The sequence below is a fragment of the Chenopodium album genome, chromosome 10 (assembly GCF_948465745.1).
Source record: "Chenopodium album chromosome 10, dcCheAlbu1.1, whole genome shotgun sequence".
Lineage (NCBI taxonomy): Eukaryota > Viridiplantae > Streptophyta > Magnoliopsida > Caryophyllales > Amaranthaceae > Chenopodium > Chenopodium album.
Genome location: NC_137843.1, coordinates 5,331,293 through 5,350,143, shown reverse-complemented (window position 1 = coordinate 5,350,143; position 18,851 = coordinate 5,331,293). Strand labels below are relative to the sequence as shown.

The 18,851-nt window shown below is 34.2% G+C and overlaps 2 protein-coding genes across 4 annotated transcripts; one reads left to right on the top strand and one right to left on the bottom strand.

Annotated features, from left to right (window-relative positions):
• The first annotated feature begins 31 nt into the window (after positions 1–31).
• LOC145564629 (uncharacterized) lies at positions 32–841 on the top strand. The gene has a single exon (XM_081624894.1). The coding sequence runs from the start codon at positions 32–34 to the stop codon at positions 839–841; it is 810 nt and encodes a 269-aa protein (XP_081481020.1).
• A 4,276-nt stretch (positions 842–5,117) lies between these two features.
• Positions 5,118–18,061, bottom strand: LOC145562025 (uncharacterized). Of its 3 annotated transcripts, none has more exons than XM_081622176.1 (6): positions 17,915–18,061; positions 16,489–17,130; positions 8,983–9,123; positions 8,698–8,882; positions 5,617–8,353; positions 5,118–5,498 (listed from the first exon to the last, which is right to left on the bottom strand). In XM_081622176.1, exons 3-6 carry the CDS (start codon positions 9,076–9,078, stop codon positions 5,469–5,471), a joined length of 3,048 nt encoding a protein of 1,015 aa, XP_081478302.1. In that variant the 5' UTR covers positions 9,079–9,123; positions 16,489–17,130; positions 17,915–18,061; the 3' UTR covers positions 5,118–5,468. The 3 variants fall into 3 exon arrangements, with proteins under 3 accessions (XP_081478302.1, XP_081478304.1, XP_081478303.1); XM_081622178.1 differs by having other exon boundaries at positions 8,707–8,882; XM_081622177.1 differs by lacking the exon at positions 16,489–17,130.
• Positions 18,062–18,851: the final 790 nt, after the last annotated feature.

Sequence of the window (18,851 nt, the reverse complement as noted above, 5' to 3'; positions counted from 1 at the left end):
TAACATAAACCTTCATTATATTACTCATGTCATGGACATCAACCACATACATAATAATAAACTCCACATAAACCACAACTCCACCATCATCAATTGGGAGAAAAGCCTTAACCTTTCCATGGACATGGTTGATGATAATCATCATCATCAGCATCAACATGACCATCATGTTCATCATCCATTCATACATGATAATAATAATCCGGTATGGCAAACCTACCATAATCTTCCTACAACACACTCATCTCAACCCTCCATTCCATCATCATCATCATCATCATACATCATCAAACAAACAAACATACAAGAACAAATTATAATAGAGGAAGATGAGCATGAGTTTGAGGAAGAAGAGGAGCTAGGAGCTATGAAAGAAATGATGTACCGGATCGCGGTTATGCAACCCGTGGATATTGACCCGGCAGCTATCCGTAAGCCAAAGAGAAGAAATGCTCGGATCAGTAATGACCCGCAAAGCGTGGCGGCCCGACATAGGAGGGAACGGATATCCGAAAAGATTCGGATCCTCCAACGGTTAGTACCCGGTGGTGTTAAAATGGATACTGCCTCTATGCTTGATGAGGCTATTCGTTATGTTAAGTTTCTTAAGAGACAAATCCGTCAACTTCAATCCGGGTCCTCCAGTCACCAACCACCACCACCACAACCACCCGTCCCCACGATATCGCCTTCTGATTGGCCACCGCCTCCCTCGGCCTCAGCCTCGCTCTTTAGTCCCTACTCTAGCCCCGGGAGCTCAAAAGTGGTGCTTATTAGGGATAATAATAATAACGGTAATCATCATCATGAGGGGATGATTTTTCAGCATGGAGGTAATTAATTAATTAATTGATTGATTAGTTTAATATCGAAATTGATTATATATGTAATCCCTAGGGTATATATATGTATGTACGTACGTTGCATTATTGTAATAGATAAAATCATTAGCATTATTATTGAGAAATAACTATAATGCTATTGTCAATAATTAAACAATAAGTAATAGGATATACTAGCATTATAGTTAACTCAAAATTGTTCTATTCTATTGACATGTATGTATGTACCCTACATGTGTATGTATGCGTGTGTATGTGTGCGTTTGTATAGGTGTACTTATACATGTACTAATTGAATTGAGATTAATTAATTTAGCTTGTTTAATTATATAAAGGTTACGAAATTTACGATTTGTAGTTAATTAATTTAATTTGTATGTTTGGACAATGCATGTGAGAATTTAAGAAAAACAGAATGAAGAAGAAAAAAAGTTTGTTAGGATATGATTGACCAAGATATATATATATATATATATATATATATATATGGCGCCAAAAGTAATGGTCATAGTACAGTTAGTTTCAGGCTATGAAGATTGGTCCGTCTACCTTTTTTTCATGGCAAACTATATAATATAATCATATAAATGTATAATATAAGATCACATTGAGAATATATAAATATAGACTCACTACATATACGTATGATATGTAACAAATTAAGTGTCTACAAGTTGCCGGAAAATGAGTTCTCATAAAATTTAGTGACGTGAGACTTTAATTTATTTTAGTTTTATGAAAAATGATTTATATTATATAAACTATATATATACTATAGTAGTGAATATAATTTGGAAAAAAGCTAATGATGAAAACTATAGTATAAAATAAAAAACATGAGCATGCAAAGAAGAAACGCACGCTATGATAAGAGGGAGAAGAGAGATGCATGAAAAATTGAAAATGGCTGGTTGTGAAAAGATTACGTGTGGAGAGTTGCACTGCAACCATTTGTACATCACCCTTTGAATCATTACATTATTTAATGGCTCATCACTCCTATTTTCCCTATTTTTTTCTCTATAATTTTGAGTATATATATTTTTTTTCATTTTTCTATTGATTTAAAATTTTATTTTCAATTTTTTTTCGTATTATTTTTTGGTTTGGAAGATAGGCCCTGATCTCATCAAATTATTTTCAGTTCAGCTTTAATAAGTTCAGTTCAGTTCATCTCCTAATTTCCTTCTCTCATAAAATATTCAGTTCAGTTCAGTTCAGCTCTAATAATTTAAGTTCAGTTCAGTTCAGCTCTAATAAGTTCAGTTCAGTTCAGCTCATTTCAGTCAATGAGAACAAGCCCTTAGTATATAATTGAGTTGAGTGATATACGGTGATAAGAGTATTGGACTGGAACCGGTGTTAACTGTTGTTAAAGTTATTATTCCGTATATATACGAAACTTGATTTTATGTTGATGAATTTGTTTGGTATCCCCATTATTTTAGATTTTTTAATGTTGAGACTATAAATATTGTATGGTACAAGTTACATTGTATGTATAATGAAATTTTGAATTAGATTAAATTTTTTATAAACAACCCAAAAAAACAAAGAAAAGAATTGGAAACTACTTTAATCCAATATGCAAACTATAAGTAACACTAAACTGCTAGAAACGGTTTATAACTTAGCTCAATTTATTCTTTTTGAATTAAATTAGTCCAAGAGATAGTGAATGTTTAATAAATCGATCAAACTCAATTGATTCATTTCCTTGCATGATTTTGGCAAGAGAATGACGAAGTTTGCTCCAATTTATAAATTCATACATTCATCCAAAGTTATGTACTTGTTCATTTGACATTCTTTCTAACAATTGTACCATGACTTATAATTCACAATATAAATAATTTCTCTAGTACGTTGGAGTTAGAATTTAATGGTATAAAATTCTAAAATTAGCTTAAAACCCATACAGTCAACTAAAGTATTGTATCAGTTTGTTTCATGATTTCAGCCATTTTTCTTTGTCTTAGTATGATTGTCTACTTTATAGTCAAAGATGCATTTTTTTTCATGTACAACTTTTCATCAAAATATAGCTCAATTTTTTAAAGATTATATTCTTATAATATCAATTTTACTCAATTTTTTGTACTCCGTAGTACTAATAACTTAATGTGCATTAAATACTTTATGAATTCCAATTTTAAAGTTCAGGAAAAAAGTAACATGCATTTTGCAGTGTATACATGTTTTTAATTCAACAAAGTAAATCTGAGCTAAAATGCTTGACTTTGATTTGGCTTGATTGTGAGTCAGTGTTCAAGAATTTGAGGCTTTCCTTGATTTTGTTTAGCTCACGGGTCTGAGCTGTAGGTATTGACCTTTTACAAATTGTACTCATGGCTACAATTTCGAAGTGTTGAAACAACTTTATATCATCTTGAATGGCGAGCCGGCGAATCCCTCTTCAGAACTCAATAATATCTCAAAATCACTATTATATTTCTCTTGAGTTTTAATGACTATTTCGAATAAAATTTCTCAAATTTAGACTCAGTTTTGACCTAAAGTACGTAAAAGTATGAAGCATTTTGTAACTGTCAACAAGTGATAAATTGATCAAAAAGAAACTAAGTAATTCAAACTTGAACTAGATTGGACACTTACCTAAAATGACCCAAACTCTGAGTTTCTTAATTGAAAAGGAGTCATTTATCAAGTCACCGGAGCTTGTAGTGCATGATTCAGTCTTTGAAAGTCATGCTAAACCAAGCTATTTATATGATTTGTAAGCATATATAACAAAAACTTTGTATATGTTAATGACATAAAATAAAATATATCACCACAAGAAATTAGAGAGATCATCATATAATAGATTGTACCAATGATGAACTAGAATAGTAACTCGATCAATTCCTAATCAATATTGTCTTGACCTCAAGAAACCCAAAAACCTTGATATTAACCTTTGCGTTACTTGATAAATGCCTAAATCAAATTCAGCTTTGAACAATATGTAGTAAATCCAAACCAAACCAGATATATTGTATACTGACCTTTATAAGAACAACCTTTTATTTTCACCCTTACAAACGCATGTACCTCGTGAGTTTTTTATTTATTCTTTTAGTAATTATTATAATGTTACAAACTAAACAAGATTAGTCATATACTTATCACTTAAAGAAAGATTAACATAAATACATTTGTAGTTTTGTACGAGTACATCATTATAAGTAATAAATAAATGAGGGAGAAACTATATGTGTATAACTTCCACATGCTAATGTAAGGCAACAAGTATTTTATATTTCCAATTCCAAAAAACCCAAGGTCATGTATATGCAAGTGTAAACTTATGAGACACTACTTTGATTAAGAGGAATATTTACAAGTAGCATATACTTGTATAATACTTGTAATTTATAAAGCAATCCCCTACATAAATTAAGTATAGGTAAGTGATGAATCTATGAGTAAAATCCAAGGTATTGGTTTTTTGGGGAATCGAAGGCATGTATTTGTCTCCCTTAAACTGGAAGTTTGTTTCTTCAAGATTGCACACATGACATCATCCACGATGCCCCTTTTGTAATGTGATAGAATTCTAAACAAAAAATTTTGTTTGCAAGTCGTTGAACCCTAAGCTTACTCAACATCTAGTATAACATTTTTGGAGTTGCAAGAGAGCAATCATTATTATCGTCCCCATTTTAACTTGGCCATTTCCACGAGTTCGATTCTGATAGCGTATCCCCTTATACATAGGGCTAAACATTTCATATAGAGAAACCAAAAGTTAACACTGATGTCATGCTTGGAGACCAACTTAACCAAAAGTTTGAAGTTGATTAGATTTATATTCAATCAGATTTGCTTACAAACTCATGAAAGAGATCAATATTTATCATTTTCTTAATCAACGTCTATCTTACCTGTATAAATTGAATTAGTAAGGTACTTGAACCCTACTTAAACTTGCTTCTTGTTAATTTCCACTGTCTTTAAGTCAAAATTGTGACTATATAATTTTTTTGAACCAAACTATTATTTTACCATAAAAGTTGTAAGCTAACAATACAAGTTATACAACTCAAACAGATTAGAATGTGTTCAACCATGCAAGTTCACTATGCCATTTATGGTGGTAGAAACACAACCTTTCGGATTTCAGACCAAGTAATATTCTACCTGAACACAAAACTGCAGAAGTGACCACCTATCAGGCATAGAAGATGATTAGATGGGTGTGCTATAACTTCATTTAGTTACATTCATATGTAATGAATTACAGCCTGCAGGACGAAACAAAACACAGCTATATTGTTCGATCTTGATCAATAGAGGTATTCCCAGAAGGCTATACCACTTGCATTTGATCATGAGTCCAAAGTCGAAAACTGCCCAGCATTCCGTGCTAGCAAAACATTCTTGAGTGGCATATCGCCCAAAACAATAAGTGGCTACCTCAAAGAAATGCCAAACTAACAATCAAATTCATAGATTTATCTCATACATTACAAGCTAGCTAATTTATCTAAAGAGCAAAAATTACATGCAGAAAAAGGGTTACCTCTAATGCATAAAATGAATGTACAAGAATTTTAAAAAACCCAGCTACCACTAATATGGTACAGGAAAATCATATTCAATACAGCAATCCATTAGTCAGATTTAGCTCTTTTGATGTTTCCCCACGTATGCCTGCAAGAGCACAAATTAGGTTCAGTTGAGTTTCGCTAGCTTTTGCTTCTATGAAAGAGATTCTGCAATATCTATGATAGCAGGATCTAAAGGTGCAAATTTGAAAACAGAAACTCACCTGTACAAGTTTGTCAATTTTTTGCTTGGAGCACGACAGATACAAGTCAATTTTCTCTTTCGTTTGAGGAATTTGAGGCCCTAGTGTCTCTGTAACTTTGTCAACCACTTTCTTCACTATTGTCTTGTAGGCATCTTTGCTTACATGACCATCCTTCCATGAAGGCTTTAAAAGCTCCTTCACAAACTCTGCTAATGCAAATTTGAATTGACGGAGTCCCTTTGTATCTTTCAGCTTTTTATCGTCATCAGCTCCATCATCTGCACCCGTATCCTGAGAAGGCCCGTTTTCCAGCGCCTTAATTATTCCTTCATCTGTTGTTTTGCCATATTTCTCATCCTTGGATGCTGCAAGAGGCTCTTGCTGAGTCACATTATCCTTGTTACATATTTCATTCTTAGAGATGTTCTGCTCAACACTCGACAAATGATTACCCAAGTTTGGCATCTTTGGCTCAACGCTATTACATAAAGGATCATATGGCTTTAGTGCTTCAGGAGCTTGATTTAGCTGGATTGTAGCAGCAGAAACTGGAGGAACAGGTTCTGCTATGTCAGGTGGGTTAGACAAACTACAGGGAGTAACAGCAGTCGAAAACTGTGAAAGCTGCTGCCTGCTTTCAAGTAGTTGGGTCAGAGAAGCGGTGAGATGGGAGAGTTGTGCCAGTTGCTCATTGCTAACAGAGCTATGAGCAGTAGCAGATTCTGGAGCAACTTCAGATGAAGCTAAACTGACCACGTGAGACCCATCAACCTTTTTATCCAAAAAGGCCGATGGATTATGCGAAACTTGCCTTTGCATTGCCTCTCCTTGAGAAAGATGTGAAGGTGGAGACAACTGACCCTGTCCAGCATTCTGTGATGGGAGTGACAGCTGATTTTGTCCAGAGGAAGGAAGTCCAGGAAATGGCAGCTGAATTTGTCCGGGGGGAGGAGGTCCAGGGAGGGGCAGCTGATTGTGTCCAGGGGGAGGAGGTCCAGGGAGCGGCAGCTGATTTTGTCCAGGGGGAGGAGGTCCAGGGAGTGGCAGCTGATTTTGTCCTGGGGGCGGATGTGAAGAGAGTGACGGCTGATTTTGTCCAGGAGGAGGATGCGAAAAGAGTGAGAACTGACTTTGTCCAAGAGGAGATTGTGGAGGGATTGACAGCTGATTTTTTCCAGGAGGATGCGAAGGAATTGATGGCTGACTTTGTCCAGGAAGAGAATGAGAAGGGAGTGACAGCTGAGTTTGCCCAAGTGGGGGATTTATGTTTGTATTAGGGCGAACATTGACACTCTGATCAGGCTGAAAATTATCTTGCCCTTGTGGGAGATTCAATGGTTGATTCTGAACAATACATGAGCCATCATGATCTCGAACATCTCTCCTTCCCCCAGAATTCAACATAGGTTTATTATCCTTATAATCTGGATTCTGGTCAGCAAAAGGATCATGAAATACTTTCTGTTCCTGGAATCCAGCTTGGTAATGCTTCTCATATGAAGCTTCTCCAGCCACATCTTGCTGAACATCTGAAAAAGAAATGTTAGGTGCAGTTTGTGAAGATGAAGGGTTCAAGCCCTGCTGTTTAATATCCCGAGGAGAAATCTCCATATCACCAGAAAAATTTTCCGTCAAGCCAGGGACGGTATTTTCTATCTTCCACTGAAGTCCCTGCTTTTTGTCCTGGATCTGAGATTTGCCTAAATTAGTCGATATTTCTCGTGTTTGTTTTATGTCTAGCATATCATGGCTCCAACAATCATCCCCAGGTCTTGATCCAGCCATGTCTTTGGCCACTTCTGTGATCTCATTTTTATCATCTTCCCAACCATGCGCTGCAGGATTATTAGGTACTGTAGTAACATCACACCAACTTGGACCATCCCAACCTCGGTCACCCTCATATTTATGGTCTGGACCCCTCCCATCACCTTTATATCTTGCTGTAGTCATTTCTTTCCTTTCATTCTTGTCCTCTCCCCAACCTTGCACTGCTGGAACAGTTGAGACAGCAGTCGCATCACTCCATCTTGGACCTTCCCAAACCTGGCCACCCTCACTTTTATGGTCTGGGCCGCGCCTATCACCTCGGGACCTCCTATCTGGACTATATATTTCCTGAACCTGATGAGAAAATTTGCAACGAGTTCCATTACGGCAATTTCCAGCAGCAAAAAACTTGCATGGAGTTTCACCTCTTTTAGGAGGCTCAAATTCATGATTTCGGTCAGGATAAGTATCCCTCCGTCTGTGATCAAGATCACGATAGGTATCCCTACTTCTATGATCATGTTCAGGATAGATATCTCTACTTCGAAGGTCATGATCTCGGTTCCTGTAGACATCTTCAACTCCTTTATCAAACACATCAGCAGCAGAATCATCATGCACATACCTGCACGAATCACCTCTTCTACACCTACCCTTCAAAAATTCGTTACAGATACGAGCAGATTTTTCAGTCCTTGTAGCACAGTCTTTGGTGTCATCAGGAGAATATCTTGAACCTCCAGTCTTTCGTTGTCTACTTTCCCAATCTTCTGGTGAGCTGCATTCCAGTCGCCTATTATCATACATTTCATCCTGGTGAAGAAAATGACAGCTACTCCCTCTCCTGCATCTTCCAGAAGAAAAATCTCTACATATTTGAGCTGGAACTCCAGATCTGCTAATACTCCTATCATTCACTGCTGGCTCCCGTCTAAAATTATGAGCTGGACTCTGGCTCCGGCTCCTGCTCCTGCTCTTACTAATCCTAGACATCAAACCAAATCTTAGGAGATTAGGAAAAAAAAAAAAAAAAAAAAAAAACCCTTTAAGCATCTAGCACAAGAAGCTGATAACAGAAGGGAGACATGAATCAAATGGTAAAGGGTAAACTACAAGTTTAAAGTGAATGATTGTCTACCCCTTGTTTGAACATATTAACCACTTTGAAAAACCTAGTCTACAATATTTGATGTAGGATATAACAATAAAAAGATGAAACAAGAAAAAAAAAAGTGCCTGTTAGATCTATGGAAGAGAATAGGATATCAATCAAAATTCTAATTACAAAATCCAAAGGAAACATAAAAAGAACAGGACATGGCATCTTACAAGTCGTACCGGTGTGATCGACCCCAACCATTCCTGGGGGACCGACTTGAATGCCGAGGTCTCCATTCATCTAGTCCTGGAGAGATTCTTGTGCAATTACCTTCTCTATCCCAAGTCATTGCGCTTTCTTTGCTGCGACTATCGTGTCTACGTGAACCTCTATCAGGTGAAAGGGGCTCTCTAGGCTGTCAATTGAAATTATCATCTACAAAGTCAGCTTAATATAACAAAAATTACCCCTAAACAAGACCATTAACCTATTCCGTCATGAAAAAAACTACCTACCCTCCGTGTCTGAGCCCTATCATAAAAGTTTTCAGGTAGTGCTTCAGCATCTTTATGGTCCCATTTTGAATGGCGTCTCTTGCTACTTCCACTCATTTCTCCAGATAAAATAGCAGGATCCTGATTACTCAAATGTGAGCTCTGCAAGAAGCATTGAAAGAATAAAAGGTTAGTTATATAATTAAGATATTTCAAACATAAAAATGCTCTTTTTTTTCTTTTTTTTTAGTAGAAATAAAACTGCTTTTACAATTAAAAAAAAAACTGTCAAGACAAGACATATTAAGCAGAGGTATTCATTCCTTCTCAATCTGTCCATAAACGGAAGCAAGCAAATATGGTTTACAAATGATGTATACTACCATGTAAAATCAATATCAATATAAATGTAACAAACTTCAAACTCATAAAACTTTCAAGCAAGTCAAAGTTTGGTCACTATTCATTAGCCCCAGAGTCACTTACAGAGGTCGAGTTTAATCACTAATTCCTCTGTCCAGTTAAGAGACAGGTTGGCTATACACACAAGTGTGAAACATCCAAAAGCAATTAGCTTACACTATAAGCATATTTGACAAAGCAATCAGCATATCTTCCAACTGGCCATACTAGTACTCATTTCTGAGTCCCCTCTCTTCATATTATAGCGTATAAAGACAGCAAAAAAAATGAAGAAAAAGTAAGTAAACAGATCTGCAAGTGGGGTTCAAAAGGTTATTGTTCCTTCACGTGCTTGTACAATATTTTCTCAAAACTATTTAGTTTGTCAATCTCCTCAATTTACCTTCAATTGGAAGTTTGAAAACCTGCATATCAACAAAACTAATTTTGGAAAGAGGTTGTACTGAATTACTGATAATAGGCTAGAATGTTGGGAGAAAAAACAGAGCAATTTCAGCTGCTATATATGATGCAGGCAAAAGGGATACCCAAGGCGAAGGTTGTACTGAATTACTGATAATAGGCTAGAATGTTGGGAGAAAAAACAGAGCAATTTCAGCTGCTATATATGCAGGCAAAAGGGATACCGAAGGCGAAGGTTGTACTGAATTACAGATAATAGGCTAGAATGTTGGGAGAAAAAACAGAGCAATTTCAGCTGCTATATATGACGCAGGCAAAAGGGATACTGAAGGCGAAAAGCACCATTTCCAATTAAATTCCAGTAAAGAGACACCTGCCTTCCTGTAAATTAGATGTTAAACAAAGAGGGAAACCTTTCTTTCAAAAAAGAGGGAAAGCTGTCCTCGATAAAAGAGCAGCTAATGACCCTATCCCCGGTCTCCCCTCCCCAGAAAGAATAACTGAAACTGTCTCCAAAAAGAAAGCCCTAGGATAGAATAAATTATAAAATTGAGTAATTACACATTAATTTTGAATAAGCATCTTCTCATCAAGCATTGATCAATCATAAGAGCCCATGAGGTGAATAATTAATATCTCGTATATTAATATCCATGGTTAGAAAATACGAATCCGGTTCAATATCATGTTGTCATAATGTCATGGGAATAAATGATGTGTTGATTGTAGACCACATCGCAGTTCTCACAACACAAATTTGATTTCAAAGTCTTTTAGGATTTTAAAATAGGTATACACTATTAAAGTAATTAGAATAGATTATAAGGGGCTTAAAGCAATTAGTGGGAAGACATGGGGAATCCTTCATTTGAGTTAAACAAATAATTTGATGTTCATATGAGATTATGGGTTGTTGAACACCCAATACTAAATTGAATGATTTTGGTTTTGTTAATTAAAATCCTTTAAAATTCGGCCAACCTAAAATGATACAAATGTATATTTGAACCACCCTAACATGTGCTTTCTCTATTTATTTATTTATTTATTTTTTATGTTCTACTCAATTACTATAAATACGCAATTTAAAAAAGTATCGAAAAATGTGCTTGGATGTAAGATAAAGTAGGTAAAATGATGTAAAAATGTGGATTTGTGTAAGTAAATAATGTGAGTGAGTGTAGAAAGGTGTAATAATTGTCGTGTTGAAAGCCATGAAAGGGAAAGACGGTAGAAGGGATAAATCAAAAATAGAATGAAGTAAAGTGAGTGCAAAAAGAGAGAAGGTTTTGTGTGAGTCCGTTTTACGTAAATCCAGTTTATAATGTATACTCCCACCCTCTACCTACTGTCACTACCAGCAACCTTCTCCCTCCCAACCCCCGGCGCCGGCGACCCTCCCCCACCTTTTCCGGCTTTTCAAACTTATCACTCTGAATTATGAAACAGAACATTTGAAGTTACCCCAAAAAAGCTTCAATTATCTCAAACCCCATTACTCTCTAAATTCAACAAGATTTCAAGAACCCAAATACTCCGTGTTCTTCATTCATCAATTTCTCATAATTGAAGAAACCCAATTCACGGACCCCCAACTTTCTCTCTCCTGTTAAAACTTACATGGTGGGTTTTTCTAAATTACTTTACTAATTTCTTTTTTGTTCTTCTTTGCTCCTGTTCTTCTTGCTATTGTGGATACCATATTACCTTCTGCTTTGTTCTCTGCTTCATCTCCTTTTCTATCTCCTCAATCGCTGTCTTCCCATCGTTGTTGCAGTACTACACCGGACGAATTAGCGGCCGAGAAATGGATGGTAAGGACAAAACTAACATAATACCTTATATATATAACCTAATATCTGATATATATATATATATATATATATATATATATATATATATATATATATATATATATATATATATATATATATATATATATATATATATATATATATATATATATATATATATATATATATATATATATATATATAACCTAATTTCTGACAATTATAATGTAATTTCTGATACTTATTATCTAATATCTGACCATTATAATCTAAGTTCTTACAATTAAGTTCTGTTATCTAACAATTATTATCTAATACCGAATAAGTATAATCTAAAATCTGACCATTATTATCTAATTTCTGACACTTATAATCTAATATCTGATATTTATAATCTAATATCTGACTATTAGTATCTAATTTCTCACAATTAAAATTATTTTTCCTAAAAAAAAATTTCCCTTTGTATGACCGGACTCACGTGAGTTTGTTCTACACAAAACTTTTACCAAAAAAAAAAAGGATTAAAATGAAAAGTGAATAGAACAAAAAAGAATGGAGGGTGTACATTGGTGCATGATTTTGCATTTTCCAAAGATGGCATGCCATTAGAACTTATTTATGTCACTTCAAAATTTATCTATTCTATTCACATTATAAATATTTTATTAGTAAACATGAGTTTTCTTCATTTAAACACGATGTTAATCATTAATAACCATTAGTTTCATACAACAAATATAACAATGAATCATTAAAAATAGTTTTAATCATTAAACATTAGTTTCAGTCAATGAAAACTAGTTTTGATTGTAAAATTAGTTTTTATTTAAGTTTAATTAATATTATTGTTAATTGTCAAAATGGGCTTAATTGCATTAGCATTAATAGGAGAGCATCATTCCTATATTGTATAAGATAAAATAATAATTACCCAACATACACACTAATGTGCAATTACAAGGCTACTAATTTTTTAAAAAAGAGGTTCTTTCTAAAAAAAAATTACAATGTTTGAACTTCGAAGCATAACCAAATCATCCCTATTTCCTCATATTTGCCACCAATAATAGTGATTTGTTCATATAAAAGCTACCTTGCCCCGTTTCTTTTCATTCTTTTCAACTTCTTCGAATAAGAGAGGCGCCACAATTTCTAATATGACTTCATTAGACCTCCGCCACTACGCAAATGAACGGACAATCACATACAAGCACCACCAATAGCCAAGTCTTGCTTCTTGCTAGTGATAGTGTACAACGATTTTGAATAACATTTGATTATTGGAAAGTTTTGGGCATCCTCTTAAGCACATAAGGCTATTTACCACAAGTAGACTTAAAATATTGTAGGCTTCTCATGTACCCTCTTTATTAGAAGTGCTCACAAGTAGACTTAAAATTCTATACCCTCTTTATTAGAAGTGTTACACAAAGAATAATTCACTTCATCTTTTCAAGCTAAAGCTTTATCAACAAGCGCCATTGCTTTCTTAGCCTCTTCGTGAAACGGTTTCCATAACAATGGATGGCCATTTTACAATCCAATAAACTCAAGCCAAGCATGGTTGAAGAGGAAATTATTCACCAAGAATGCTCATAATAAATGGCATATTCAACTTCATTCCCATGTACCTCTTCCCCGTTGTTGCTTCATAAAAAACCATATCACTACAGTTTGTCAAACAACTTTTCTTCTTAATCTTGATATGCGGCCATTTACAATAAATTAAAACACCTTTTTATTGAAACCGATCACCTTATGTATCCATGTTCGGGCCTCCACTTTAGCTTCGAAACATTAGTACAGAATGATGTTGCTCGTATGACGTGTGAAGGTTTACAAGCTTGTCGAAAGATCATTACTCCTAAGTTCCAAAAATGAACCAATCGAACGTCACACAATATCGATTCGAATTTGGCGCCTCTCTCGGTTCGATTGTCATTTCTAATAAGGACCTAATTCTTTGAAAACAGGATGCTCCGAGATGGAAATGTTAGCCAACCCAACCATAACACTAAACTTTTTTTGTGTTTAATTCAATATGGGATAGGGGCTCTAATCACGCCACTTAGTTATTCCTCCATTACAGCAAACTTATCATCAATATTAGACATATTAAGGTAGGAAATTTCGATTTTTAAGAAAAGGTAGGATATTGAGTTTCAACCTTTCATAATACACTATCACTTTACTTTAAGCTACAGTCCATGTAACACAAATTAAGGCTTTACCCATAACTAACAACCATCAATTCTTTTGTAAGGAGATTGATAGTTCACTTCAAACTCAATTTCAACTTCCACATCAATCTCTCCATTCTCCTAGCATAATCGTTTAATAGTCCAAATCATTATCCACTCCATTTTAAATTTCTTTGACAACTCAACCATCCAAAATGGGGAATATCATCATCCAGGAGCAGTGGAGATCTAAAAACCTTTTGAAATAAAGAGCTGGGAAGAAACCACCTAGTGACCAAGGTGTAAAGAATTATTGCTACATTAATCTCCTCCAAAACTTACATACTTTTGCCTTTGACAAAGGCTAAAAATGATCCAACAACCCATCCACCATAAGCAACAAATACTAATACATGGATAAACCCCAAATCAACATCTCTTATACCAAAATTAGTAAAATCTCCCAAAATATAGTAGGCCCTATTCTTGTTCTAGAGCTTATGAGCACTGGAGAGCAAATTTCAGCAAAGCAAAGCTGGTGTTAGCAAAGCGGCTTATTTATACTCAGCAAAGCAGACGACTACATCATCTCAAAAGAGTAGGGCCTTATATGTAACCTCCCTTTTATTGAAGCTCCTCTTGTGTGCTTTGTGTTCGATTTGCATTTTCACGTAAGATAATCATTTACACCTAAAGTGTGCCAAACTCAGTGCCAGTCCCAAGCCTAGATATAGGAGGGTTACGATAGGTCGGTAATAGTGTAAAACTGTCACATCACTTGACATGAGCCCAATGATTGAGAGTAGGTTTAGGATGGGCGACCTCATGTGAAGTACTCATGTTGGTTCATGCAGCCCAGCCCAGCCCAGCCTAGCCCACTTATGGGATATTCATTTACCCCCGCTTTATCAAGTATAACCTTTAGCCTTACCTTTACAAATTGTAACACAAGTAATACTATAATGAGATTAGCACATTTCTTGAATTTTCACGCCCAAAGTCTTACTACCTAATATAATAGTTAAAGTAAGACTTTGGGATTTGATCCAAGCTCCCATTACCACCAAAGGACCCAATATACATGGACTTAGCAAATAGCATTAGCTTCCTGAAATTGATGTCCTTGATGTCTAAAATAATCATAAGCACATGTTCAAAGCATCATTCACCATTCATTCGCCTTTATATTTGGTGCAAAACTCACCTTCCAACTCCTTGCTTTTAAAAGGCATAAAGATGCCTCACCCAGTCATGCACGTCATATATCACTTGTTCATACCCATGGTGAAAAGTACGTCCATAAAGGATTATTCCATGAACATGAACGGAAGTTGACTTTTTATCATTTGCAATGTACATCTTACATTGTCCTAAAAATATTAACATACACTTAAAGCATACACTATGGAATACACATCAAATAGTCATGATACGCTCATGAAAAAAAAAAAAAAAAAATTAAGCCAATATTAACATCTTACATGTTCTCCTAGTTTAAGTCTAAATTATTCAAATTATTAGCAGAAGTAGTACTTTTGCACATGGGATTTTGGAACAATTGTACTACCTAACCTCATATTTCACTTAATTTTATTAAATACATTTGACTTTGTTCAAGTATACAACAAGTCAATTTAATAATATAACAAGTTAATCGAAATAAAATTAAAAAATCAATTAGGAACATAAAATCTTGAAACTTAACCCATGTTAGCAATAATGAATTAAGAGAACAAAATGAATAACCATACAAATTCTCCCACATACAAAGCAATAACAATAACAAGTACCACTGATGTGGCAAAAATAATTAAACTAATTTATTGAAATAAAGTTGCATATGTATAAATTGTGAATACTTAGAACTCCCTTTACTCCTAAATGTTCTTTCCATTTTGACTGTGCACATTTGCTAATGTATTACTTTGATCATTAATATTTATGGTTGCATATAAGTAAAAAAATATATATATAACAATTGAATATGAATAAACTACTCATCGAAACGAATCAAATAAGACCAAAAAATAAAATTAAAAAAAATAGAATAGGAAGGAGAATTATGGAATCAACTAATCAAGAAATTTCAATATCATACCTAGTATTCTACCAAAAGGGCAAAAGTTACAACACCCAGAAGATAAAGCACATGAATTTGACATCAAATTATATTATATTATATCTATTTCATTTTTATAGTCCCATTTGGAATTAGTACAACTTTAATAAGACTTTTGACCTCGAGATTTAACCTTTCAAAATCACATTTGGCTATCTAGTTAAATATTGCCATAATCGAACCTCAATCATTAACACCAAAGCACCCAATCCCTCTAAAGGCCAAAACCCTATCTTCTAAAATTGTTAATAGAAAAGGGTATAAATGAAAACATTGGGAAAAATACCTATTCGAAATCACATTGAAACACGCAAAAAGAAAAATCCATCAATACTCTAATAGGATTAGTATAATCTAGATTATTTTTTTAAAAAAAACAAATAACTCTTAAAAAGTAAAGTAGCATTCTACATAAGAACATCCAAATAGGGGATCATTCATGAAGGAAATTCCATAAACAGAACTTTAAAGGGAAATGTTCTCAAACAACCAAATTCCCATGGAGCAAACCTCCCTCTCCTTGCACCCTTGAAAAAAATTAAGAAAATCTATAAATGTAAGCTTTTAAAACTACATAAGAATATGACATGTCATAAAAATCACTAACCCGTTAGTATAGCAATGCGAGCATTTGATCCAAATCATCAGCATGCAATTTCGAGACCAAAAAATTTGTACAAGTTGCAGGACTCACGATGTTAACAACCAAGTATAAGGCTCAGATTGTTGCTTCATAAAGCTACAAATATTCTACTACGATGGCCACCTTATTAGCGTAAGGTACATCTTTTTAACAGCATTTGCATCTCATCAAACATAAAAATATCCACAAGTTCCATACTTAACAAAGGATTTCCAATAAAATAACTCAAGACTCAAGAGGTAAAAGCTTCTCCAATCTCCAGGCCCCCCACCGCAGGAATAAGAATTGATTTCTTAGGATGTTCTGTCTATAGTGCTTATACCAAGAATTATGACAAATGAATTTACACTTCAGGCTCAGAAAGGTAGTATTAAGATGTATGAGAAAATGGCATTCGGGTTGAACTGTCCTCCAAAGTTTAGAGACGTAAAGCACTTCTATGCAAAAACCTCAGCATTCTCACGACCAATTTTAATGACTAGCTCAAAATTCACCAATAAAATTCCCATAAAGGATGTAATTTTAACTGTTTCAGGAACCACATTATTTTAACTGCATCAGCCACAATCGATGAATCTTTGTATAACTTCCAAGCTTCCCATGTTACTGCAGAAAATTTATCTGGTATTAGTTGTACTCGTGGAGCTCTTAGAGTGACATCAAACCAAACAACAGTAGGAACTACCTATCCTTCAACACAAAAGGCTAAACTACATTCCTATCACCCAAGTATACACAATTAATAAAACCTTAAAAGCCCCATTACGACATTCTCTACTACTATAGTAATACCGCATAATTCTAGGGTTAATTTTTTCATTACACGGTACTCCACATAAACCGTAATGCCATTTAAATTTCACAACCTCTTTCCACAAATTAACAGTCCAATAGAGTCCGAAAAGCTACCGAGAAAAGGGTAACAATAAAAATAAGTTTTTAATAAAAAAAAAACATCTTATTCTAAACGTGGCTCTCACTCAATCACACAAGAACGGCCCCTCCCCTCGAGCCAGAACTGAAGGGCGGCCGCCCTGGGCTCGGGGAGAAAAGGTCCGTTTTTAATAGTTCCATCCTACAATCAAGATGTATAAACAACAGCCTGCAACACATTAACAGCCAAATTTGACTCAATTATCAAATCAGGCTCCAAGCATCACATTAACATCTTCTCACATAAGAATATCAACACAATTTGCACATATCAGGATTCCAGCAACAAAATCAATCACTATAATCATTCATAACCTCAGTAATAATCAAAAGTTCAACTTTTAACATTACAAGAACCCTAAAATTACTATACTGAAAATCAAATCAACGATAAACCCTAGATTGCGAAATTCAAATTCGATAATTTAAAAAGGACAAAACAATAAAAGCATCTTACCTCGAAGCTGCTTCAATGGAGTAAAGAAAGCCAAGAATCCGCTTCAATGGAGAATTAAGAGCACGCGCTTCAATGGAGGAGAGAGATTGAGAGAGAAGGAGGTGTGCAGCGTAAAAGTGAAAAGCTCCAAAGGAAGAAAAATGAAAACTTCGGAGGAAAATTAGTAATGTCTGCCGTCACGGATAAATTATCGTAAATAAAAGGGGAGTTTTTCCCCGAGTTTTTAAAGAGTCACGTAAGATTTAATTTTCTTTAACGCGCCATGTAGGATTATAAAATTTAAGTTATAACCAATTAAATAAGAGATTATTAATTTCTTTTACAATTAAATAATTCAAATACCACGTAAGCAAAATTGACGAATGAAATTTTAAAGTTTAAATTAATTAAATACAAAATACTATCTTTTGAGATTAGGAATTTTATCTAATATTTTAAAACTAATATAATAACAATTTTAATCACACAAATATGAAAAATATTTTTTTAAAAAAGACTAACAAACCGCGCATTGCACGGGTTTCATCTAGTGTAAAGATACTACAGAGTATGAAGTACTTGTATATATGTGTGATTAGTCTGATTAAATTTTGGATAATAATATACGTACCTCTTGGCTTAAACTATATATAATAATATAAACATTAAATAAGCTTACTAAAATGTTCATACCAAATAAAAAAAAATACGGAGTACTAAAATGGAATTAAGTTCAGAATTCATGATAAAATCACACACATATTAATGTAATTAATGTTATCTATCTAATTTTAGAGAAAAATAGTACATAAAATATTTTTTTGAAGGAAAGTGTTAAGTGTAATAAAATAAATTTAGTCTTATAGAGTGGGCTAAGTTGAGTAGATATATTATAAAAATAAAATAATTAGCCAATTTGTTCGTTGCACATTGTTAAAAACTTTAAAAGTTCTGTAAA

Bases quoted from the DNA above. Each gene is read 5' to 3' on its own strand.
- LOC145562025 (XM_081622176.1), bottom strand. From the start codon at position 9,078: ATGAGTGGAAGTAGCAAGAGACGCCATTCAAAATGGGACCATAAAGAT. The intron at 8,354-8,697 runs GTAAGATGCCAT...TTTGATGTCTAG, and splicing joins CGATCACACCGGTACGACTT to GATTAGTAAGAGCAGGAGCA. The intron at 5,499-5,616 runs GTGAGTTTCTGT...GTGCTCTTGCAG, and splicing joins AAATTGACAAACTTGTACAG to GCATACGTGGGGAAACATCA.
- LOC145564629 (XM_081624894.1), top strand. From the start codon at position 32: ATGGACATCAACCACATACATAATAATAAACTCCACATAAACCACAAC.